This window comes from Columba livia, chromosome 8, assembly GCF_036013475.1.
Source record: "Columba livia isolate bColLiv1 breed racing homer chromosome 8, bColLiv1.pat.W.v2, whole genome shotgun sequence".
Lineage (NCBI taxonomy): Eukaryota > Metazoa > Chordata > Aves > Columbiformes > Columbidae > Columba > Columba livia.
Genome location: NC_088609.1, coordinates 7521564 through 7546036, shown reverse-complemented (window position 1 = coordinate 7546036; position 24473 = coordinate 7521564). Strand labels below are relative to the sequence as shown.

Sequence of the window (24473 nt, the reverse complement as noted above, 5' to 3'; positions counted from 1 at the left end):
CTGTATTTCAGTATTTTTCAATTTAACAGTGAGAAAAGGTATAATACAAAGCAATGGATTTGGCAATGCGAATAGAGCTGTAATTAGGGAAATCAAGCCTTTACTTTCAGTCTCTCTTTTTTCTGGGAAGATGAGGATATTAAGAATACCCTCAGAGTAAGGATACTCTTAGGATACTCCTAAGAGTAAGTGGAGGAGGACTCCTACAGCATCCCTTTCTGTAACAGGCGCTGTGTACCAGGCAGCCTCAGACAGCCCTTTAGCCCCCAGCAGCGTGGGAATTAACTTAAAATTAACCTGAGTTTGGAAAACAACTAGCACCACTTTATTTGTCCATTTAATTGAATTATATGATGCTGTGTGAGTACGCTGACCCCCAGACGTAAATTGCTCCACCCTACCCATTTCCCTGCTTAATTCTTTCATGCTAATGGAGCTGATGGGGATGTCGACTGCACAGAGAGAGGAGAAAAAGGCTGGAAATAAAAGGGACCAATCCAGCCTCATGCAAACCTTCCCCTTCGGTGAAATGCTTCCCAGTGTCACAGCTGCACTAACCCTGCAGTGATCTTTGTTGCCATTAAGCTGATTATATCCGCTGCAGGATTCATCCAACTAATCCCACAATGCTGCAACCGGCTGCTTTATAGTTAAGCACTTTTTAAAAATTTTTATTTTCCTTTTCTCTAAGAAATAAAAGTCAGTTTGGCTTCACTGCACTCTCAAAATGGGTTACATGGAACCACTTTTTAAATATTTGGTTGGTTAATACAGGAAAATAGGACACATTAACGGGCTCCGCATATTGATGGATGCACTCAGTTTGGGAGAGGCGTGCCTTGGGACTCGGCAGCGTCTGGCGTAGTTTTGGGTGGATGTTCTGTGCAGGTGCTGTTGCTGTCACTAACCTTTGGCACCGCATCGTTTAGTGGGCATAGCCTACAGGCAGCAGCTCTGCATCTAACAGCGACTAATGGGAGAGACTCCAACAGGTTGGATTGATTTAATTGATTTAATAATCAATTTAAATCTAGTTCTTGGTTATTTTTCTAAGGAGTGGTTGATTTTCATTTGTTAGTGGCCATTACAATATGTTCATTTGCAGCTAAATCTACCCTTTATAGTAAATTTAGTTCTTCTTGCTAATCAGATACACAATGCCTGTCCGTATTTACTTAATTATGGACTTTAACCTACTTTATTCATTCTGAATTTTCACATTTGAATCAGCAAATGAAACATCTCTGCTGGACTATTAGTCATTCTGTTCTCACTTGTGTCTCAGTCCATCTGAATGGAAATGAATTTTTTTAAAATGAAATTCTTACAAGCAAATTATCAAAGACTTCTTAAAAAAATAAATTAAAATCTCAAATATTATGGGTTTAAGTTTGGAAGGGGACAAATATTGTGTAAAATACAGTTAATACAAATAAATATTGTTTTTATGAATAACACACTACTGAAAGGAGATGATGTCTGACACATTCAGGTAGTCAACTTTCCTGCCCAAGTTTTGTTAACAAAATCAAGGATTTTAGCAGTAAAGTAAAGGAGCAGCTGGAGGAAGATGAGGACCAAATATAGGCTTCAGTTCTGCTGTTAAGCATTTGATGTTTGATGAAGTTTTATCCCCTTTTATCATCTTGTCTGTCATCTATACTGAGACTTTGGGCTTGACTCTGGCAGCCCAAGCAGCACAATGCCCATGGTCCGAGCAAACCGAGACTGGAAAGAACATACAGCATGTTCAGTGACAGGAATTATAAAGAATTATGCGTAATACATTGCCATGATTTTCTTGTGGGGTTCTGCAGTATTTTTGGAATTTCATGTCTTTTAAAAGCTATTCCTTCAGACAGTGTGTGGTTACCACTCAGATACTTTAACTTTTTGCAGTGCTCCCATGCTGCAGACATGGCTGTTGTATACAAAAGCATATGGTCATTATTTACAATTCCTCAGGATTTTAAAGCTAGTGAATCTGTTGTGTCATACTTCATTTTTATCCACTAGTAGTCCAAAGCTGGTCTAATACCTCAAAATAAAGGTTACAGGAATTTAGTCACTTACTGCTCAGTAGTCTGACTTTCTTTAGAGAGAAAGCATCACATGTGTGCTGCTTGGAAGCACGCATCGTTTCTCTTTTCAACTGTAGTTATTCTATGGAATTGTATTATTTTGGGACATCATTTATGTTTCCCTAACTTCAGATATATCAGGGAAGTCGTCTTTATTTTAACAGGGAAGAAAAAAAATAATAATTTTATCCCTCCTGAGAAGTGATTGCTTTTATTCCATAGGAGCATCTAAAAAATTATTTATTCATTATTCCAAGCACAAATTTTCACGTGAGCTTTAAGGTCCTGTTAAAACAAATTATATTAATTCCTTTGAGATTTTTCTCTTTAATACTTAATTATTTAATTGACTAAAACTGGTAGATCTGCCTGCAACCAGTCCTTGGTAAAAACGAAGACGACTGAAGGTGACCAGCCCAAAGGAACGTGCCAGCCCAGCTGCGACAGGTCCCTTCAGCTCACAGTTCAGTGTTTTTCACCTTTGGGCTCTTCATTGTTTTTTCTTTCCAGATTAATAAATGCAAGCAAGACTAAACGTAGGCTAAGGTGAAGACAGATCTTATGATAAGAGGGAAAACCTAGTGTGGAAAAGAACAGCATGTCCTGATAGTCCTGAGGGCTATAGCGCTGGGAGTGCAGGATCCTGAAACTAATCCTGGCTCTGTTCCTCATTTGACTTTGAGTAAGTCAGACACTGGCTTTTTTTGTGTGTGTATCTGTCTCAGTAACATGGGAATACTATGTGCATATATCCATGTGTCTTGCCTGGATTAATAAATCAATATTTTTAAAGTAAGCCGTGATAAATGCTAACTGTATTAATACACGTACTTGAACCTTGTGCAGAACTTGGGGAACACGCCGGTGTTTCTGCTGTGCGAGTGGCTGAGGTACGTTGGGACCCTGGGACGGGGTGGACAGCAATGAGAGAGACCAGTTTGGGTCATGTTCTTCCTCCCTAGGGACCACCGGTAGCACACATCTGCTAGAAGGTCTTGAATACAACTTTTCCACTTAACATGCTCCCCCATCACCCACTGTCAGCAATGAGATTAAATTCTGTGCGACTGCAGAGGACGTGGCATGATTAAAATCCTCTTTTAGAAATTAATATGTACCGTCGCTCTATAGTACTGTGCCTCTTCTCCGAGAAGGGTATTGTCTCCTGAGCACTCAAGGTGTGAAAAGCCACCAAGCGAAGCTGTCTATCTTTGAATTTTATGCTGTTGCACAGTTGCTCTGATGGCAGCTACAACTGCACAATATCACAGGGACCTGGGAACTTCTCCCTTCCCAGGGTCACAGAGATGCGGGGTAAGTTTTGCAGAACAAGCAATAGAATAGCAAATAGAAGTCCCGCTCACAGCAGAAAAGGTTTCCTGAAGGGGAAAGGATGGTCAAAGTCTATCTTCACCCTTAGGAAGCATCTCCCATAACTGGGTAAAAATAAAACAAAAAATAACACCTCAACAAACACCAACACTTTGACACCAAATACTACACAGCTTTTCCTTACCTTGTTCCCTGCATTAGCCCACAGAAATACCATAATCAGTGCATTTTCTCGTCCAGATTCAGTCTTCATTAGGCATCAGCCTAATGCAGCCTGCAAAAAGGCTTTACTTGCATAAACTTCACTTGCTCTTGGTAGATCCATGTAGGTGTGCAGGGCTGCTGGGCTCAGCACAAACCGGAGCCCTTGAGCCATCGTTTCCATCCTGCATTAGGTGCTGGGAGGCTTTGTGGCATGGCCAGGAGGTGCAGTAGGGTGAGTTATCCTGGCTGGATTGATGGTTTTCTGGAGGAACCTTTCTGGGAGCAGCTGATATTTGAATATCCATGTTTAATACCACTAGCAGGTTTCATGTTGCTTTCCAGAGGGCTTGACTTGTCCTACTCCTGGGGATAAGGGTTTGCCCTACCAGGCTCTGTGGCTTCTCTTTAAAAGCACTTGGATTTATCCCAACCCTTGTCAGCTGGGATAAGGAGGGAAGATAGCAACTGTGTCTTTTTTACAGCAATTAGTATTTCAGTATAGAGCTGGCTTAGTTAAGGCTGAAGTGGTGTTCTCAGGTGTGTTCAGGGCTTTTCCAGCTGCAAGAGATTGTTGTAGGTCACTGTTAGCAGATGGAAGTCAGTGAGGAGGAGATTGATCTGTTCCCCTTTATCATTCTTTTATAATATCTGAAGAAAACTTTGAAACTGTTTGTTTAAAAGGGAAGAGCGAAAAATCATCTTCTTTAAAGACAGAAGTCCTAGTTTTTATCTGATAATTTTCTTCTAGCATATATTTAGGACTTCATAAAAATATGTATTTCAGAGGGAAGGTATCTCTTTTAATGAAATGATTTTTCATTTGAGAGTGTGTAAAATTGTAGCTTTACTCGCTGTTAATGTTTGCCTGGCATTTGAGTTTATAGTGCTCTGGTTAGAGCTCTCCTCCCACACTGCCCTCAATGGGTGACAGGCAGCACTTCCAAGGCTTTGGAAGATCTGTGAAATTAGGTTTTACCAGGTTAGACTTCCCTGGCTTTTTCTAATCTCAAAGAAAAAGGGGGAGGCGGGCAGGAAATTCTGAACAGCATGAAGAAGTCTTTAAAAAACATAAAGGTTGCAAGTGTTTTTCTTCCCAGTGAAAACAAGCTTTTTAAATATTGATCTTCCTCTGGATGGTGTTTTCTCTGCCAGCTTCACATTGTGCCTGATTCTTCTTTTTCCCCAAGCTGTACAGTGGACCCTGAAGGGCTCCTGGGCCTGGGTTTGTTCAGATCCATCGCTATCATGTATTTTTGTGCTTCAAGCAGCCTGATCATGTCCCTCCCTTTCCTACTTTGCTGCCAGAGGCCTCAACCTTACTGCTGGTGATCGTGCAGGAGTGGTGGAATTTAAAAAGGCTTTACATCTCTTTCATTCTCTTGGTGCTGTTGTGTCCTTAAAAGCGAATTCAGCATGCCTTAGACAAATAGCCGTCTTCAGAGATGTGCATGCCGGACAACTCGGGAGTACAGGCTAAGGAGTCCAGGTTAAAAACTATTAATCAGGTTTGCAAGGCATGTGCCCAGTGTGTCAGATGACAGGCTGGAGATGCAACTTTTCTGTTGGACCGAGGGGACCCAAACATGCTGGTGGAAACGAGGATAACCCCCAAGTCCTTTTTCCAAGGCTGGGTCTGAAATACCTGCTGGAAGGAAGCATTGATGTACTTTTCATTACTCCTGCATCATACTTATTCCCCATTCATGTCTGGTGTGATTTTTGGAATTAGACAAAATTCACACGTTGTATATGGTGGCATTAAGGCACCCATGTGGTTTTACACTACTTTTTCATGTACAGAAAATGAAGTTGTCACCAGGAGCTGCAGACTGGTGCGCAGGAGCTGCTCTCGTCTCGTGATTCGGTCCCTGTTGTTGAAGCATATGCCTTAATTCCTGCTCTCCTGACCTGCCTGAGTACCAGCTGTTGAGCCTGGGACAGACACACAGCTCTGCTTCAGCTTAATTCCCCTCCTGGAGTCTGAGGCACAGGGACGAGTGCCCCATCTGGAAGGCACATTCCCCATTTTACAGGTGGGGAAACTGAGGCACAGAACGGTTGGGGTTCGGCCATTGTTTGTGGTAGAGCTTCTATTCCCCACACTGTGCTTTCCCTGTCTCTGTAGGGAAAAAGGGCTGGAGTTGAGGCTCTGAACATGGATACTTTTGCCACAAGGACTGGATTATGAAGCAGATGGGATTTGTGCCTGCTGCTCCGTGTTCTGAACGTGCATTCCTGCTAAAACCTTTCCCTGGCTGCTGGCGGGCTCCTGGCTTCCAAGGGCTCAGTCCTGTTTTTCCTTCAGAAAACAGGGGATCTGGGGGAATTTGTAAGAACACTAACTCAAAGCAGACACGTGGTTTCCAAAATTGAATCTGGCTTTCCACAGCTTTTAGCAGAAGGGTTGATTCAGGTCAAAATTAATGCAAACACTTGTGTAGACCATTTAACTTTTAGTTTATGGACCTGTTAAGGCAGCAGGATAATCCCTGTAGATTACCCGTGTAATTCCTAGTGAATATTTATTTTCAAGTGACTTCAGTGCCCTTAGTCATTAGCAAAGGTTAGTGATGCATCACACAGCTGCCAGACCCAATTCAACAGCATTTGTCAATGGGAGGGTTTCTCCTTTTGTTTCCTTTTTTTCGCTTGTTTGTTTTTTAACATTTCTCCAGCACTTGCCGGCCTAATCCCACAAGCTCATCTCTAATCGCAGGGAAGCATCCGAGCTGCCTCGGCCGTCTTGACTTCCACTTGAGCGAGGCTAAGGAGGGCGCCTAATCCTGGGCTTTTCTCCCGCTGCCTGCCGAGGGTGTTGGGTACACAGCCCGCCTGGGCTGCCGGGGGGAGGATGGAGAACGCCGCGGGTTCAAGGACACGCTCCCGCTTTAATGTGCGCAGACATGCTCCCGCTGCCTCTCTGATTGGCAAGGTTAACTCGGAGAGGCTGCAGCTTTTTAAACTGATTTGATTAGACCCGCTACTTTATCCCATTCCCTCCCCCACCACTCGGCCCACCACCTCCTGATCCTTTTAACACAGCCCTTGGTCCAATAACCAACCAGTCTGATTTATATTTTTTTTTCCCTCCCTTTTTCCAATTTTCGTGCTGAATTTTGACATTTGATAAAACAGATTATGCAGACTGACAGGGAAGATCAGGAGGCAGTGTTTTAGTCTCGGGGCTGTGTTTTATTGTGGCTAGTTGAGATTTGCCTCCTCTTCCTCGCTCTCCCCAGCTCTCGGGGTGTGTGTGAGTTGAGGGACAAGATGCTGAGGACTCACATACCCCACTTTGAATGCTCATTGCTCTCCAATTCCTCCTCTCCCTGCAAAACCGGTGCTGGGAAGGGATTATACAGTCAGTCCAAAATGACTTAGCACCCAGGTTCTCTCCTGCTGTGATCTGATTCGCAAAAAGAAACAGGGACAGCATGGATGGAGAGCTCCCTTATCCTGTAGGAGCAAAATGATGGTCTATTTTTAGTAGCAAACGTTACTAGTCAGGATTATTCTGGGAGAGCAAATCACCCCTAGTTTCCAGCTCACGAATGGGATGGGTTTGGAGGGATGAGGAGAAGCTGTTTTGGCATTAATGTCCCCAGCCATCGGGACAGCGAGGGTTGAGTGGGCACCAGCCCAGCCTTTAAGAAGTCTGTGTAGCCAGTGTGCTTTAGTGCTTTGTGTGCTGCCAGCTTTCAGTCCTGGGCTCTGCCTCTGGTACGCAGCTTATCTTTGTCATATTAAATACTCCAGGGGAATTTGGAGCCTTTTGTGCATAAGTGCCTCTTGCCAAGTCTCTCTAGTCCTCCTATAAATAAGTAAATAAAGCCTATAAATTACAGCTGCTTACAAAAAGAGAGCCCCAACTCACAGAGCAAAATTACTGGAGAGTAACCAGCACTGCTGAATTTTTGGGAATCCCAGACTGATCCAGGGGAAGGCGCATCTCATCTCGTTATCTTGCTTATTTGTTCCACTAGAACTGATTTAGAGCCGTGTGGGCCAGTTGGGCAGCTCAGGGCTGGCAGGGACTGAATCCAGAAAACGGGACCGACCCTACAGAGTCACCCTGGTGAAACAGCACAGAATATAGACAATCCCCTACACGCGATGTATTAAACCTTGACATACTGCATTACTTAAGAGGTCTCGGGGAAAATTAAACCCCTTTTGACTGGGTTTTGCAATGCAGGGAAAATTTTAGTGACATTTAAAAGGTTTCTCTTGTGTTCCTCTAATGGGATAAATAAAAAAAGGCTTGTTTTAGGCCAGCAAATGGGGGGACAATCCAATTTCCCTGATTCCATCAAGGCACTCTTAAAGCATTAGCTTGTGCAGTTTTAAAAAAACCCACAACAGACTGACCCCTCTGCCTGATGGCTTTGAAAAGTGTCCTGATGTGGAGGTATTTATCCTACACAACCTGCTTCATCGAGGCACTCCAGCAGCACTCCTAAATATACTCCTTTGTTATTAAACTGTTTAGGAGGACAACATGCACAGGAGGAAACACAAACACCAGTTTATTATTTACTGCAGCAATCCACGCTCGGGCCGCACTCAGAGACTAATGCGTGATGACGTTCTCTTTAAATTTGGTACTTAGAGAAAAAGGATGGCATTAACTAGTAACATTTCTGATGAAAGAGCAAAACCTGAGCGTGCCCTTAACTTTATGTTTTTAAGCGTAGCTTTGGCTCAAGATAAATAAAGATTCCCCCGTGGAACGTTATATTTGCAGTTTGTTTCCATCAGTCAGAAAGATTAATGTATCAACACTTACTTCGAAGGGGGCCCTGGGGATTGATAATGGGAGATACGGAGCCTTTCACCTCGAGGTCACTGGTTCAGCTCCAGCCAGCACCAGTACCTGCCATCTGCTCCTCCCCAGTGCGAAATGGGCTGGTCCCAGTTCTGGGTGCTGGGGACAGATGTCCCAGCGGGCTCCCCGGGCTGCTCTAGTGGGAAATGGGACGGACCCGCTGAGCTCAGCCCCAGATGTGATGCAGCCCCAGCCTTGGGCTCAGACTCAGCACCGCCAGGGAACTTGACCTTCTGCCGCGCTGGTCCGACCCGTGAATGGCGGACCTGTTATCCCTGCCCCCGTGCAGAGTAACTCATTCAAAAAGGAGGACATCCCTGAACATAAATCTGTCTGTTATAAAGTTGGCCGCGGTTTTCCCTGGTTGCCTCCCGCTCCTGCTGAATTTCATTAGGAACACTTCTATTATACAGCACAAGGAGGGAGCAAATGCTGCCTCTAGACTTTGAAAGAGCCCTTTAAAGCGAAGATCAATTTTGCGTCTCACTAAATAAGTAATGACAGACCAAACTGCAAGTACTTAGTTCAGCTTTATTTTAATAGCACTGTGGCTCCATCAAGAAATCCCAGTTACTGATATAGTTTCATGTCCTGAGGCAGTTTTCTCCAGACATTTTTCCTTTTTTTCTTTAGCATTGGCACTTTATTAATAGCTGTTTGGAAACCTGGCAGTCTGTGAATAAGCAGTACCAATAAACCTTTTCCCTCTCTATTTATTTCTCCTTTCTTCCATCAGGAAACAGTCCCAACGATCGCAGGCTGAGGGGTGAGTTTTCAGAGTCTGACGTGTGGTTGTACTTGGTGGTGGATGATCGAATGAAAGAGCAACTTCATGCCTTATAAAAAATAGTAAATCAGCTACTAATATAATTCACAGAGGCTGCTAAAAGGCTGTTGGATGTCACAAAAAAAAACAGCAACCCTTTGAGGTGATGAGACGGGAGCTTCTTAACACGTGCGGTCAGCTTTTCCCTGGCGATGGTCCATTTTGGGGCAGGATCCAGGCTCCCGTGCCTTCCCCCTCCGGCAGACGGCTGTGAGCCTGTGAACGTCCTCTCTAATTCCAGATTAGCCACAGAGAGGAGTTACCACACTTAAGAAGCAGGCATGCTTGGGAAGGAAGGGCTGCCTGGAGGCTGCAGGGCACTGCACGGTTCTGAGATGCTCTGAGATGTCTGAGCGAGGTCCCTGGTGTTGGGTTTTTCCGGAATCGTCATCCTCTCTGACTTAAAAAGATAAGAAGGTCCCGAGGCCGATGACAGCTCCTGACTCTGCCTTTGCCCAAATCAGCAAAATTGCTGGGCCGTCTTGTCTAGAACATCCTTTTGCCAAGAAAAGTTGGACCAGATGATCCTTGAGGACCCTTCTGACCTGGGATTCTATGATTCTATGAAATCAAACTCATGGGCTCAGGCAGGGCAACTGCTTTAGCCCACACACGGGTGGTTTCTTTGCTTTTCTTTTGCATTTCTTTCTCTGCGATGGTTGTTGGCTTTGAAATGACACTTTATACAAAGAGGAAATGGAGAGTGGCAGCTCCGAGTTCATTATAGTCGACAATTAAAAGTGCAACATCCCCTTGGCTATGGGTTCAAGCCTGCATAGGGCAAGAGGTTATTTCCAAAGTCCTGAATCTCTTTAAATAAATATAATCCAGCGTTTGCCTTGAAGTCAGAAGGGGCTCAGGTGGCAGCAGTGCCCTCGGCTCCCACTGTCTCCTGTCCGCCCCGCTAAATTTAGCAGCTTAATTGAGCTTCCTTCCCTCTCTTTAATCAGGTGGAGCAAGTGGCCAGTTGTCTTGCTGGTCAGCGCTGGATCCCCCATCCTGCTCACATCATTTTCAGCCCCGGGGCAGCGACCTGGGGAGCCAGATGCGGGGGAGCAGCGTGTCTGCTCGGGCACCGCATCCCCTTAATCCCTCTGCTCCCGTCCACACGTGCTGGCCTGATATCCGACAGCCGGTCCCGCGCGGGCCCGGTGCCAGCAGTGACTTTACAGGCTTTGTGGCAGAGATTATTTAAAGGAGATTAACCCTTCTAAACCCCTTAGATTTTAATTATTTCTGTATGTATTTATAAAACCTGCAGTCTGCTAGTTCCAGGGCACAACTGCCCCAGTCCCCATCCTTAACCTGGATTTGTGAATACACAGTGCAGCCATATTACAGGGCAGGGGCAGGACTGGAGAGGGGTCATTTGACTTATTTATTTATCACCATTCTGGAACATTATGGTTTCAAATTGTAAAAGGAGCTAATAATTCAAATTACTTTAAAATACTAGCGCTAACACTGCATTAATTGAATTGTTTGAGTCAATGCAGCATCTCTCTCTAATTGTTTTGATTAAGGCAGCTCTGTAGGGTTCATGTGTTGGCACCCAGGAGAGGGAAGGCCTATTTCTTTCATTCACACTCCTAGCAAGTTTTTAACATGTGTATTAGTGCTGTGAAATGATGAATTTTGGCAAACTGTCATAGCTAGCAGGTACTGTTAAGTTTTTGTATTTTTTAAAAGGGTGTGTACCTTGACTCTTTGCTTTCTCTCCTATTTGTTGATTAGTGCTCGGCTAATTAGTTTTTTTAGAATTAAGGAGTGATGGAGGGAATTTTTCCACTCTGCATGCAAGCTGTAAAATCCAAATGAAACTGGAAATATCTTATTTCTGTTTCCCAGAGCAACCTGGTGAATCTCAGGTGATGCAGACTTTGCAGAGGTGGGAAAAGCAGCTCAAGAGTTGGTAAGAGTTGGATCAGAGTGACTCCGGAGGCCACCTCTCAATATGGATTGAAGTTCCGGCATGAGTGCTGGAGCTCTATTTCTATATATTCTAGGATTGCTGCTGAAAAATAACAATATTTAAATGTATATCTGCGTGTTTTGTAAATGCAAGCATAAAAGGTGGCTGTTACAAAGAAACAAAACCCACAGCATTATGAAGCCCAATGATCTGAGAAAAAAGTAAGTAATTTTGAATACATTTCTTTAAATCACATGATTTTTATTTATTCTTGTCTCTTGAGCAAGGAAATAAATGCAGGCAGTGCCAAGGAGTCCATAAATAGATTTTGTTCTTGGAGCATCTCTTTAATATGCACACGGTCCTGCATTTGTAGCAGTGAACATTTGACCAGTAGCAATTAATTTCTTATCACGGTCTTTCTATGAGGTAAGAAGACATTAGTGTCTCCATTAGGAGGTGGAGAGCAGGAGCTCTCAGGGAGCAGACGATGAGCCCGGCTTCTCTCCGGCAACACGGCTGGATGCTCCTCTGCAGGCAGATCTGGCCTCCCGATCAAATGATAGACTGGGAAAACGTTCGATAACTCCGTATTTCAGAATAAATACCGTTAAGCTAATGAATTTTCAGCCTCTTGCTGTGAAGCATACAGTGTTTCCTTTAACGGCAGGTGGTAAAATAGAGAAGAAAAAAACCCTTGAGGTCCCTGGTGTAAATCTCTTCTGTCTAGGAAGGATGAAAAGAGGGCTTCTTACAAAACCAACCTCACGGAAAATAACCTATGATCCCATGGCACATAGATGATTAGGCAAACCATCCCAAAGGTTAATACGTCTTTTCTCATTCAAATGGGCAGGATCTCAAGCTGAAAGTGCCGGACTTGCGTTCAACCCCGTGCCCTAGAGAAGGGGGAAAGCAAAGGGTTAAATTTCAGGGCTGTAGAAGCAGATTGTGTTTTCCTTCTATGATGTGGGCTGACAAGACATCAGTATTCTATTCATCTGTTGGGAATTAGGCTGTTAATCCAATCAATGACTCTTGAGCGAGCTGCAGCCTGCCTCCCCACTGGGGAACAATCGGATCAGACGGGAGATTGTTTAAGAGCACAGCGCGGTCCCAGTGTCAGGTGGAATTTCCAAGCGTTCCCTAGTGAGTTGGGGATGGGAAAGCTGTCTCAGCCCATTTATCCTGCCCCTTAAATAACCAGGTATCTGCCTCAGCCACGCTAAAGTGATAAAGCAGCACGAGAGCTACTAACTTTTGCATGGGGAGGGGGCAGGGAAGCACCCTGAGAAGAGAGATTTTAACATCCTGCCCTTCGGAATATTGTCCTGCACAGTTTTGTTGGAGGCTGGCTCAGCTGCAGCGCTGTGGCACTTGTTACCGCTCTAGGCACTGGCTCTTCCCAAACACATTTTTGAGGCTGAGGAAGCTTCCCGGAGCTTCCCAGCAGCTTTTATATTGCACTGACAAGCTTGTTTGATGACCAGAATGATGCCTGATGCTGGAAGTAACAGCAAATATTCTTTGGAGCAACCTTTAAATACGTATACAAATACACAGCCATGCTGAGAGTGCTGGCTGTAAATTGGGGTGAAAGTGCACAGTAAGAAAACAGCCCTGAGAGTTTCAGGGTTGCTGCATGAGCCGCTGCGTGGATTCAGAAATCAGTTTGTCCTGCAATTAAAGCTGGCTGTGTCTGCGGTGGGATGCTGAGAGCCTGTATCTGTGCCAGCAGCACGACATGCTGATCATAGTAGACGCGATAAATCCCATTGAAATTGCACTTGGAAATTTAGGTGCACCACCAGTTAGAAACTGGGGCGATGAGGGATTAGCGTAGCCCCGGCACGCTGAACTCCTCCGGCCGGTGGCGTTTGGGTGCATTAGCAGATGCAGTTCCTGGGCATCATATTCTCTCCGAGCTTTCTTAGATCTGGTTTTAACAGCAGCTTTGCAAGTGGAGGGCTCCTCCAAATTAGTGCACCTAAATGAACCAGGAATATGAATATGAATGATCCCAGGCAGAAAGATCCCCAGCACCGAGGCTTGGATTTGAAGGGCTTCAGCGTCCCTCTTCCCTTGATCATAACTTTGAATCAAACAAAAGCTAATGCAATTTCCTTGGCCTTTCAGTAGCAGATTGTGCTGTAAGGGTTCATGCCATTAGAAATGTAATAATTGCTTCTCTATACAGATCTAATTTATCTGTGAGGCACTTAGAAGATAGGCCAAATGATAGCCTGGCGGTAGGCTTTGGAGAAAGGCCCAAGAGGTGATGATAAAGATCTATCTAGCACCTTCCATCCTTACAGATATCTGTCCAGCACAGTGCAGGAGAAAGTCTGGATGGGAGGAAGGGGGCAGAGGAGAGAGCTCTTGGAGAGGGACAGCTCAGTAAGAGAGGGGACCCTGACAGGCCTGTCCACGTGGAATGGAGGTGGAAGAGTCCGTTGAGGAACCAAACTTACAGGATAGTCAAGTCATGCACTTGTCAACCTATTTGCAATCCCCAAATAACAGCTCTTTGTGACCGGTGCATGGATTTTGGCTTTGCTGATGCTGGAGGCTGCTCTGCATCCTTTGTCCCATGGTGTTGGTCCTTGAGGAGCATCTGAGCTGCCTTCGAGCTGGCAATGAGGGTGGACACAGTGATACCTCTCAGCAGCCTGCGCTCAGCGTTAGCAACCGTAACCTTACAAGCATTTTACAAACACAGCTAAATAATTATCCTGATGTGGGCCACCCAGGCTAAAACAGCAGGTCACAAAGTATATTTTGCTTTAGCAAAACCAAAAGCTGAAAAATGGGGAGAAAACATAAAGATCTGCTTTATTTTTCTGGCGTCGGAGCTATTTGGGACTCTGAATGTTATGGCACAAGACTGTTAGATGGTCTTGTTTCTTTTTTGCACTGTCGCTGGCATTAAGACTCAGGAGGCACTTAAAATCAAAAGTCTATCTGTATGTGGGTGGACACTGGTCTAAGGCAGGGATTTTAAAAGAACAGGGTCAAGTTTTAAACTAAAACATTGCTTTTCTCTGCCAGCATTTGCACACACAGCAATCCATTTGTCTGTCTGCTTCGACAGGACAAGCATTCATTTTATATGTATTAATGTACATGTCCAAACCCAGGCTGCTGTGTGCAAAAGCAGCATGTAAATGAAAATAAAAGCTGTGTAGGGGCCATCCACTGAATTGTCTGGTGGAGTTCAGACTGGTTTTATTAGCCTGCGTTGCCTGGTTTTACATGTTGGTGGGTATTAGCATATAAATTCTGCTATGCTCTTAGCTATAGTCTCACCCTCAGTCATCTTGGGGATAAAATTTCAGCGAGAGAAAAAGAAGATGATGAGGTTAAAGTAAATTGTTGCGAAGTTGAAGTCTAAAGTGGAAATAAATGAGAAGTAAAACCCTTTTTAAAAGTGGAGGGAAGTATTTTCTTGCTATTTTTCATCTCCCTGGCTTGAGTGAGTGTGTGTCGTGAGGCTGCAGAGATTTATATTCACAGCTCCTAAGCACCGGTGCTTGTTCAGAAGCTGTATTATTCTAGCCCTTTTTATTCACTCACCTTCTAAAGATGTAGTGTAAATATTTATCTTCCCTTCGGCCTATCCACGCTGCCCAGGACCCAGCGCTGTTAAACACTCTTATCACCTCATCGCTCTTATCTCCTGCAATCCCTGCCAACATTTGGAGTCTGTCAATGGGAACACCTTAGAAGGCACCACGAAGGAACAGAAAGAAAAGGTGATGCAGGAGTAATAATACCTTAAAATAAGCAGTGCATGTGCTGTCGCTCAAAAGGGAGAGGTTGGTGCATCTGTTTTCTGCTGTGCTCTTCGTGCTCATGGTGTCTGTGCATGAAGATGTGATTGAAGGTCTGTGTGGACCAGCGCAGGAGAAGTGGGGCAGCTGGTGTGGAGGGCTGTCTGGCCCCTGCATCATGGTCTAAGTGAACCACAGTTCACCAAGATAACCAACAGGTTTTTTTTTCAAATTCCTCTTTCTGTACTTGTGCTAAATAAAACATGTGAAATGGAACAAGAGACAATGTCTCCCTTAGGGCCACCATCCCACTTGCAGAAGTTTCCTCACACAGCTTGGAGGGCAAATGTGTGAGGTCTGGAAGATCAGTCTTTATATAACATTGTTTTAAAAACTGTCCTGTGAAACCAGCGCTGTCAATCGCTGGCACGTCAAGGTGTGCTTGCCATGGCGGGGCAGTGGGAATCGTGTCTTATAGCATGTGCAGCATCTCAGCCAAGCCCCTCAGCCCAGAAACCTTGTGTTAGGTTAAGCAGGATACAGAAATTCCCAAGAAATGAACACGGGATGGCAACACCAATATAATCCTATCACTTATAAGACAAAATTGACGTGCAGTAGCCATAGTACCACTTAACGGATAAGACAGTTGGTCCATCTGCGCTCGGTCCATCTTCTCTCATTTCTCTTGCTTAAATTTCTCAGGAGCAGAACAAAATCCTGTTATCCAATAAGTTACCCACTGGTAGTTGGATTTTCATTGAGTGACATCTGCCGCAGACCGTGGATGTAGGAGATACTGGTGATTTTGTAGCATTTTGTAGACGTGGGCATTTGGCTTTATTTTTAAAGTCTTTGGACTTGTCTCCCTTGAAGGCCATGCTGTCATCCTTGTGCTGCCAGATGTGCCAGGAGGCTGTAAAATGCACCAGTGGTGGCATGTGGCATGAGGAGGCAAGAGGAAAGCTTGGACTCGATCTGTTGTTGGTCAGTAACTTGCTTGTGTGGGACTAAGCGCTCCTACATCCAAGTGTGTAATGGTCTTTCCTTCCTTTGTGGTCATCTTCTGTTTGTCTGCAGGGGTTCTGCCATTTCTACGAGCTCTTTTTTATAGACAGGCTGTTGCTAAAAGGGCTCTGGGAGAGGGACCTGCCGGTGGCTTTCAAGCCAAAAGCAAACCTGTAGAGAAACACTGTGTATTACTGCTTTGAGCCTGGCCTTTTCCCCCTTTTGTGTTGAAGTTCCCTGAATCAGAGCTCTGATTTTCTCCTTTTTAACCTGTTGCATTGACATTATTCCAGCCTGCATCCTGGCATAGAGCAGAGCTCAAGGATGGCCCTGGAGATGCCAGTCTCTTCTTCTGCACTCCCTGTCATCAGCTCCCCTACTCAACACCTTCTCTTTGTGCTCCTGTCATGCCACAGAAGCTCATATCAGGGCGGGGGGAAAAGTCTCTAATTTCTTTTAACATGCCTAAGCACAGAAATTATAATGCACCATGGTTACCTAACTTTCCATGGGCAGTTTGGAAATAACTGGTTACAGTATTGAGGTGTTTAGGGTACTGATTTATCGAATTATTGGTTTTGGTGTGTATCGATAGACTCTGCATCATCTTGCACTTGCAGCCCTGTTCGATTTGCATTTCTGTAACCTGAAAGCTAAATTAGAGAGAGAAGAATTAAACCGTCCTGACAAACATCTCCCTCCAACAAGTATCCCAGTGGGTTTTGATGGAGAATAATTAGCTGCCTGTGCTTGCAAGCCTGGTGAGCGACACGGTCCGTCTGATCACCGCCGGCATCTCTGCCTTCCTTCTGCCGCAGGGATGTGCTCGTGGCTGCGACAGGGAAATCTGGTGCTGGTAATGCCGGTGCCATCGGCCGGTGCCCTGGGAGGGTGCAGCGGGGTGAGGACAGAGGCTGTGGCACTCAGTCCCTGTCCCCTTGCCGTTTGAGGTCATTCATCCCAGCAGAGGCACGTCCTGGGAGCAAGACACACCACACCTTACTTAGGATGCTCCAGAAACCACCGCTTTCAGTCAGGAAATATCCCTTCCATCAGTGCCAGCTACAATTCATCTTAAGACCACTTCTGTGTGTTGTAAAAACAAACATTTCCAGCACCTGGTAGGTGATATTCGTCTCACGTAACTTCCGCAGTGGGATCTGTAATCCTCACTGTCACGGCCTATTTTTTGATTCGTTTCCAGGTGTGACCGTTTAGCGCTGACGGCTCAGCACTGCCATACCTGGAGCCAAGCGCTGTGCCGATTAGCCACGGTGGTGCTCCAAAAAGCCAAATCAAAGAAGGATTGAGATCAGCAGCCTCCCAAGGGCATTTCAAGGCCCTTAGTGAGTGACCACACTAGAGCTTTTTCCATTTACCTGGATTAAAATTTGTCACAGAGAAAAATACAAGCAAATAGCCTAGCATCTGAGAAGTAGAACAAATAGCACTTGGCCAGCTGTGAGGCTCAGAGGGGAAAAAGAAATCCAGTGTAACTAAAGTGTAAACAATGTTTGCATACCATTGGATTAATAGTTCTTCTTAAAAACCACGCTGGGATTAAAGAGACACATTTTGTATGCCGGGACTTGCGTGCCCTTCTTGGCCCAATAAATGCCAGTAAGTACATCTAAGAGAAATAAAAAGCCTCGTTAGCCCAAAGGTGGCTGCTGAAGCCGCGGTGCTTTCTGCGGGCCTGTGGAAGAGGAACAAATGGCTGTGATATTCCTGGAGCAGTCCCTTCTATTTTATAAGGAGTTTTGCAGCAAAGCGTTCCCATGGAAAGCTGTTTCTGCTGCTCATCTCAGATCCAATTCACCTGCAGGTTTTGCCCGCTACAATTTTGAAGGCAGTGTTGTGGAGGGGAGCTGGCTTTGCATCCGCCAGCAAAAAGCGATAGTTGAAGTCTTCTGCAATAACTCATTTACAGCACTCGCGCCTCCTCTTCCCCAGCCCTGCTCCCTGTTTTGCTGAAGTCAGTGCCGGCCCCGTCACTCCTCCGAGCTGGCACGGGCTTAGGGGCTCTGGCTCACATCAGTTACCTTATTAGTGTGGAATAATCAATGGATGCCGTCCTTGATTCCTTCGGTTCTTTGCTTTGCGGTATCTTCTAGTGACACCCGATTGCATTACGCTCCCCGCAACCTGGGCAGAAATAGGATGCTAAAACGAAGCAGCTCCAAACGTTGGCGTGAGTGCCACAAATGGGGCATAGTGGCACATGGAAGGAAAAACCTCAACCCACACATTTTCCCCACCAAAGAGGTGAGATGGATGTTCAGGCAGCAAATGCCTGTCACATCCGTCTTTTCTCTTTTGTCCCTGTTGAGGCCGTGGTTGTTGTGCTGATGCAGTGTCTCAGAGCAAAGAATCTTCCACCCTAAAACACAAGTCCTTCCTAGGAACAGGTGTAGTATCAAACAGAACAACAAGCTGGGAAAACAGAATTCTCCAGACAGCTACGAGTGGGATTTCTACCTGTTTTCTTGTTCTTCTTTTCCCTTTCGCCTGCTCCGGAATCCACGACAGGCTGTAGAATTTGCACCTTAATCCCAGAGATGATGGTAATTAAAAACTTAAGTCTCCATAAACAGATGCAAATAAATTAAAGAGGCAAAGAACTGAATTAGAGGCTAATCTTGGTGGGGCAGTGAAAGCAAAGGGGGTGGTAATTCTGTCCTTCTGTTATTTCACCTGTTCCTGCGGCACGATCCCTGGGTTTGTCCACGCTTGGGACGTGCTTCCCAAACCACTGCAGCTGATGCTTTCACGTACGTGTCAGCTTGAAGAGGGAGCTGCGTGCTGACGTCTCCAAATCGTGCAGTTTGCTTTGCCCTTGCGCTGCAGGTGTTTCGCACGGATGAGTTCAGCAACCGGCTCTCGTTCCCCAGCGCTTTCCTTGCCCTCGTTCTGCAGGGATGCCAGCAGCCCCACAGAAATTACTTGGGCTTTGTGTCCACCTGAAGAGCAAGGACCTAAAATTTATTCAGCTGGAAGAAAAGCGGCTTTTTTTCCCCTGCGTTTTCCTTGGCACTGAGTTGTGCCTCTGTCCCAGTGCTTTACCCTTCTCTGGAGTATCTGGACAAGGCTGTGCTTGCACAGAAGCGTCTTGCTCTAAAGCCTCAGGATTAGTGAGGGTCCCAAAGTAAGGCCATGGGATTGGAATCCTTCATTTTTATGGGCTAGAAGAGATAACGCTATGAACTGAATTATCCTGCTGTCATGAAGTGATCCACGCGCTCTTGTGCGTGGATAAGTATTGATTATCCGTCAATATGGATGGATGGTGGGTGATGATTCAAAGCCTGGCTGCCCAGTAGCTGCGTGTCCTGGGCTGTTTATCTAGTCAAATAAAATATTGCTGTGATTCAGCATATTTATTTAAAAGTGGGATTTACTTGTATCCCCACGACGTTACCGATACCTCTAAAATCAAGTCTCTCTCTCTTTTTCAGGACGGGGAAGGCCAGACTGCACTCCATTACGGTAAGCTGCCTTTCAGCGTGGCTGTTCCCTCTTAACAAGGATGGCTGCGCTGCTGGACTAAATAGTCTACATACAAAAAGCAAATTTCAGCAGAAATGTGAGCAGGGAAGCTGGATTTGATTAACTGGCGGCTACTTCACCAGCAAATCCCTGCATGGTATGAGTAGGAATGATAAGAGAAGTGGCAAAGAACGCTGCTGTCCTCCCTTCCTTCTCCTCTGCAAATTTCGCCTCAGAGCCTTCCTTTTCCCCCGATTAATGATGCGCTTTCTGCAGAGTTTTTCCTTTGCGCCTGTGTGATTCCAGGGCGCAGTCGTGCTGGCTTTAACATGTTATAGAGATGAGGGAGGGGGACCAACATGGTGTCCTTCACCTCCACACGTCCTGGTGACAAACCCGCTTGGGCACAGCTGACAGAGCAGCAGCTTCTCCACTACTAAAACCAGCAGGGTGAAGTTACAGTTTGTTTCCCTCCTACAATTACATGCTGATGAGATACATGATTTTATAGCCGTCTTTTTAATTGAAAGATTGTTCTGTCTCCAAATGAGAAAAGTGGACACTAAAGTGACACATGCGGTGCTGATGTGTGGAGAATAGGAAAAGAAGTATCGATTTAATCTGTATCATAATTTTTTCCAAAATTAAGACATACCCAGTTATTATTTTTTACTCTCTCTTGATGCCTGTCACTGTGTAATTAAGAGCATCCTTGTCATTCTGAAGCGTTTGTGTCTTTTCTCTCTGAGCGCTCCGCAAGGACATTAGCAGGATGGCAAAATTGCTTTGCAGACCATCACTCCAAGGCACCGCAGTTGGATCTGGATCTAAACTACCAGATTCCAGGGCCGCTGAACCGAGACTGTAATTATAATAATGTATCATTTCTCCCCGTGTCATCTTTCCTGTAGGATACTTTATTTTTCACATTCTTATCACTCTGAAACAGCAAATCCGTTGCTTAGTGCAGCAGCGTCTGCAGAATGAAGAACACGTAGTGCCACATTGCTTCTTTCCCAGCCCATTCCACATTTTGGGCTCTCCCCTGCTCTGACACTGATATCCACCTACCAAGGGGTGCACGGTGGATTATAGCAGGTTGTGCAAAAGAATAATGTGTGTAAGTTATCCTGCTTCAAGCAAGTTAAATATATGAAAGCAGAGGGGGATGTACCACCTGAGCATAAATTCTGTGCAGGAGGTTGATGCTGGTTCATTAACACAAGCAAACAAATATAACTGTTCTAATTAACATTATTTCAGAAATGGTTTCTCTGATCCACTCAGCTCAGATGTTTCAATAATGAGAGTTTACCAGGGATTTTTTTTTCCTGAATATTTTAAGTGTTAGAATTTTTTCTTCTTCTTGAGTATTATCCCAGCTCCCGTCCCCAAATGTCATCTTTGGGGAAACCCCCCTGGGTTGCTGGCACACGGGTCTGGTGTGTCCACGGGTGCCCACTGTCCCTGGCTGACCATCTAATTGCCCAGGATGTCCAGACTCCCTCATTTAGCTGATCTGGTCATAAATCACCCCAGTCTTGAAAACCGCCTGTTAAATGAGTGAATGGTTTTGAGTCAAGTGGCTGTTGGCTTGAAACTGGAACTCACTGAAAATGTTCTGGTGCCTTCTTGGTAAGCGCTTCGTAATCAAACTGCTAATTGCAACAGAGAGGCACAAGAGCTGGAATGAAAACTGTCTCTGGCAGTGCCACTACAAGGTTTTTCATTTTCTTAGAGGCCGTTCAGGGAAGGGTTAAATCCCAGGAGCGAGGCCAGCCAGACAAGCCACTGCTTTTAGGGTGTCTCCATCCCTTTTTATGAGCCGGCGTGGCCTGACAGCTGTCCTTGCAGTGACAGCTCTCCTGATTACAGCCCGTGTCAAACCGCATCCTGCGGCGGGTTGTAAATCCTTCCTCCTTCCGATCGGCCCCGACCCCGGGTTTAATCGGAGGTTAAGCGGGGCCCAGCCGGCAGCACAGTCCGAAGGCACCGGCTCATCGGTGGAACCACCACCAGACCCGGAGGCCGCGGTCGGTGCTGTGTCGATTGGTACAAGCACAGTCTCCCTGCTAAATGGCCCGTTCGTCTTCATCTCCATCCATCCATCCATCCACCCACCCGCTGGGAATACTAAAATCATTGCCGCTGCCTCTCCCAGAGGAAATCAAGGCTTCTCGGAGCGCTGGTGGCCACGTGGCCGTGGGGTGGGCAGGTTCTGTATCCTCATGGGCACTCCAGCTTCCCTGCAAAGCACCATCTGTTCGGCTCTTTCTGTGCTGTGGCAGGGCAGTGGGAGGGGATGCTGGAAGGAAAATAAATAATAAAAAAAAAGAAAGGAATTCATCATCTGAACCCTGAGGATTAATGGAGTCGGAAGGCGAACTGCGCTGAATGGAAATTCATCTTCACCCGTGCCAGTGTCAGGGCTGCCGTTCCGGCCCTTGACAAATCAAGGGTCCCAGGGTGCGATAAATCCAGCAGCTCTGCTCATCCCTGGGGACGTCCTCGGCCCGCTCGGGGACATGGGCTGTGCCTGCCGGTGGCACCGGATGACACAACCGCCTTTCCCTGTGCAGGTACCATCTCCCCATCCCCAGGAGCTGCACCACAGCATCCTTGGTACCCCTGGAATTCAGCTTTCTAAAAGGGTGCTGCGCTGTCCCCCCAGGACATGCCCCAGCCCTTCAGCTCAGCCTCACCCCCACCTGCTTCTTCACCAACCCTCTCCCCTTTTTTTCCTCCTTTTTTAAAACTTTTTCAAGATAAGCTCCAATCACACGTCAAATTTTTTTAATTAAACATTTCTGCTTGTCCCTTTGGGTCAGTAGAAAACTGCAGAGTAATGCAAAAGACACTGTAATTACTACATTTAACAGCAAAGAAGAGTTAGTCGGTGATGTTGTAAAAGCACCTAAAATATCATTAAAACCAGTCACTACCAATGTGAGAGGAAGCTGCCAGCTTTGCCATCTCTTAAGGCAGTTTGGAGCTGAGGCAGTTTTTGGCTTCACCAGGATCTGCATTGCATGGGCTTAAGGGAAGATCCAGGGACTAGGATTGCTGCTGGTATCAGCCAAGCCCGGCTCTTCAATGTTGTTTTCATGGTTTTTCTGATTCTTCCTTTTTAACATCCTTAGGCAAGGTTGAAGCCAAAAGCTGCCGGGGCTGTTAGAGCCTTGGGCCAGAGCAGAGCTCAGCTCAAACTTGGTTGTCTCTTGACAGAGTAAATCAGGGTTGAAAAATAGAGTTGCTCATGGAGATATGGGTTAGAAATAATGGTGATGGCTCTCTGTGGACACAGGGATGTGCCCGGGAGCTGGTGCTAAGGGAAAGTCCAGATAGGAGCTAAAAAACATCGGAATTTTCCACAAGGAGTGATGATGGATGGAAGTGAGGAGTGAGGCAGTGCTGGCTGGGATGTGCTGCCTGGGGAGGTTCAGGAGGCAGGTGAGGGGCAGGCGGTTATAAATGTGTTATAAATTATAAATACATTCTAAATTCTGGGTACGAAAGCAGACAGGAAAGGCTTTCCCAGGCTTCTCAGCTCTGTCTCCAGTCCTGGACATGAAAGAGCATCAGCCAAACTGCACCCTGTGCATCATCCCAGGTGATGCGCTGCAAACCCCTGGGGCTCTGGTTGCACCATAACCACCCCCCCAGACTTCTGTCTTTTCATTGCTTTCACTCTGTCTTTTTCCTTTGCACCGTTAAATCCAAAGGCAAATAATTTATTGAGTACCGAGCACTGCCCCAAAAATGATCTTCTCTGCCTGGCCAGGTGCTGAGACAGCGCTTCCTGCTGCTGGCACACGCATGGGATGTCACCAGCCACAGCGGCCGCTCCAGAAACGCCCGTCACCGCCGCCTCGGGTCGGGATCCCCAGACTAACCCTTCCCTTTCTCCCCTCAGCTGCCGCCTGCGAGTTTTTGGATATTGTGGAGCTGCTGCTGAAGTCGGGAGCCAACCCCACGCTCCGGGACCAGGAGGGCTGCCTGCCGGAGGAGGTGACAGACTGTAAAGCCATCACTTCAGCTCTGCAGCAGCACACCGCTGGCGGGACCTAACCCCGCGGCCACATGGAGGACAGGGACAGTCCGCAATAACCCACCCTTCTTTTCCCCGCTGCCCTCCGAAACGCCATGGGGCTGGAAGGGGAGATTTTAGAGCACAGGGTCTGGGGGGCCTCTCCAGCATGAGGGCTGGCTGGCCAAGCACTTATCCAGGGCAGGATGGGATCAGGGTGTTGCATGCTCTGACATTTATCAGTATTTTGGGGGGGGAGGGAGGGAGGAGAGAGAGCCTGGAGGAGGCCCCAAGTATCATTTTTAATGTATTAAATGCAAGTGCTGCATTGGATGTCTCTCCAGAGCAGCCTGTGCTGACTGCTCCATGGGGAGGGGAGGGCTGCTGGGCCAGCTGGGATGCTCACCCCTCCCCTTCAGGTTGAGTTTTGGTTTATTTTTTTTTTATTCTTCCCTGGGTCCAAGCAAAATATTAAAAATAAAAACACAGCATTGGGATGGAGCCTCTGTGTGGTTTTCTTGCAGGGAGTGGCTTGATTCCTTGTCAGCAATAAGGATGGAAGGCAGCTGAGCGCTGGCGGAGCCCTTGGAAAGCTCTGCTTAAGCTCTCGCCCTGTCCATCCCTCTAGTTCTCACCTAATATACGTAAGACAATGGCTAACCAATTTGAGAGGACTTTTACCACGTCACAAAACCACTTTGCTGAATTAAACGGCATTAAAACCCCCACCTCCATCAGCAGTTGCAGGGCCTGTCACCTGCTTGGACGCTGCCAGCGGCCAAAGCACCCCGTGGCACGGCAAACACGGCAAGGGGCAGGCTGGGTCGGGGGGATGAAACGGCTTGGGCAAGTTAATGGGGTGTGCCTGCCCTTACACTGACCATGTCAATTTATTTTGTGTTAATATTGGAGAGGGTTGTGGGGCTGGGCAGCTGCTATGGTGGGCTCCATGATTTGGGAAAAAAATAATTAAAAATAGCCACAACATGCAAGGCTTTTTTG

General features: G+C 46.2%; 1 protein-coding gene across 4 annotated transcripts in view; it reads left to right on the top strand.

Annotated features, from left to right (window-relative positions):
- Positions 1-23972, top strand: part of ACBD6 (acyl-CoA binding domain containing 6) — an 84449-nt gene extending 60477 nt beyond the window's left edge. The window contains exons 7-9 of one of the 4 annotated variants that reach the window (XM_065071809.1): positions 9179-9208; positions 19414-19444; positions 23358-23444. In XM_065071809.1, the coding sequence (XP_064927881.1) occupies positions 9179-9205 (27 nt within the window). In that variant the 3' untranslated portion in view covers positions 9206-9208; positions 19414-19444; positions 23358-23444. Of the gene's footprint in view, positions 1-2591; positions 2878-9178; positions 9209-19413; positions 19445-23357 lie in introns of those variants that run through there. The other 3 variants (XM_021285741.2, XM_065071806.1, XM_065071810.1) reach the window with 3 other exon arrangements.
- The last annotated feature ends 501 nt before the right edge of the window (positions 23973-24473 follow it).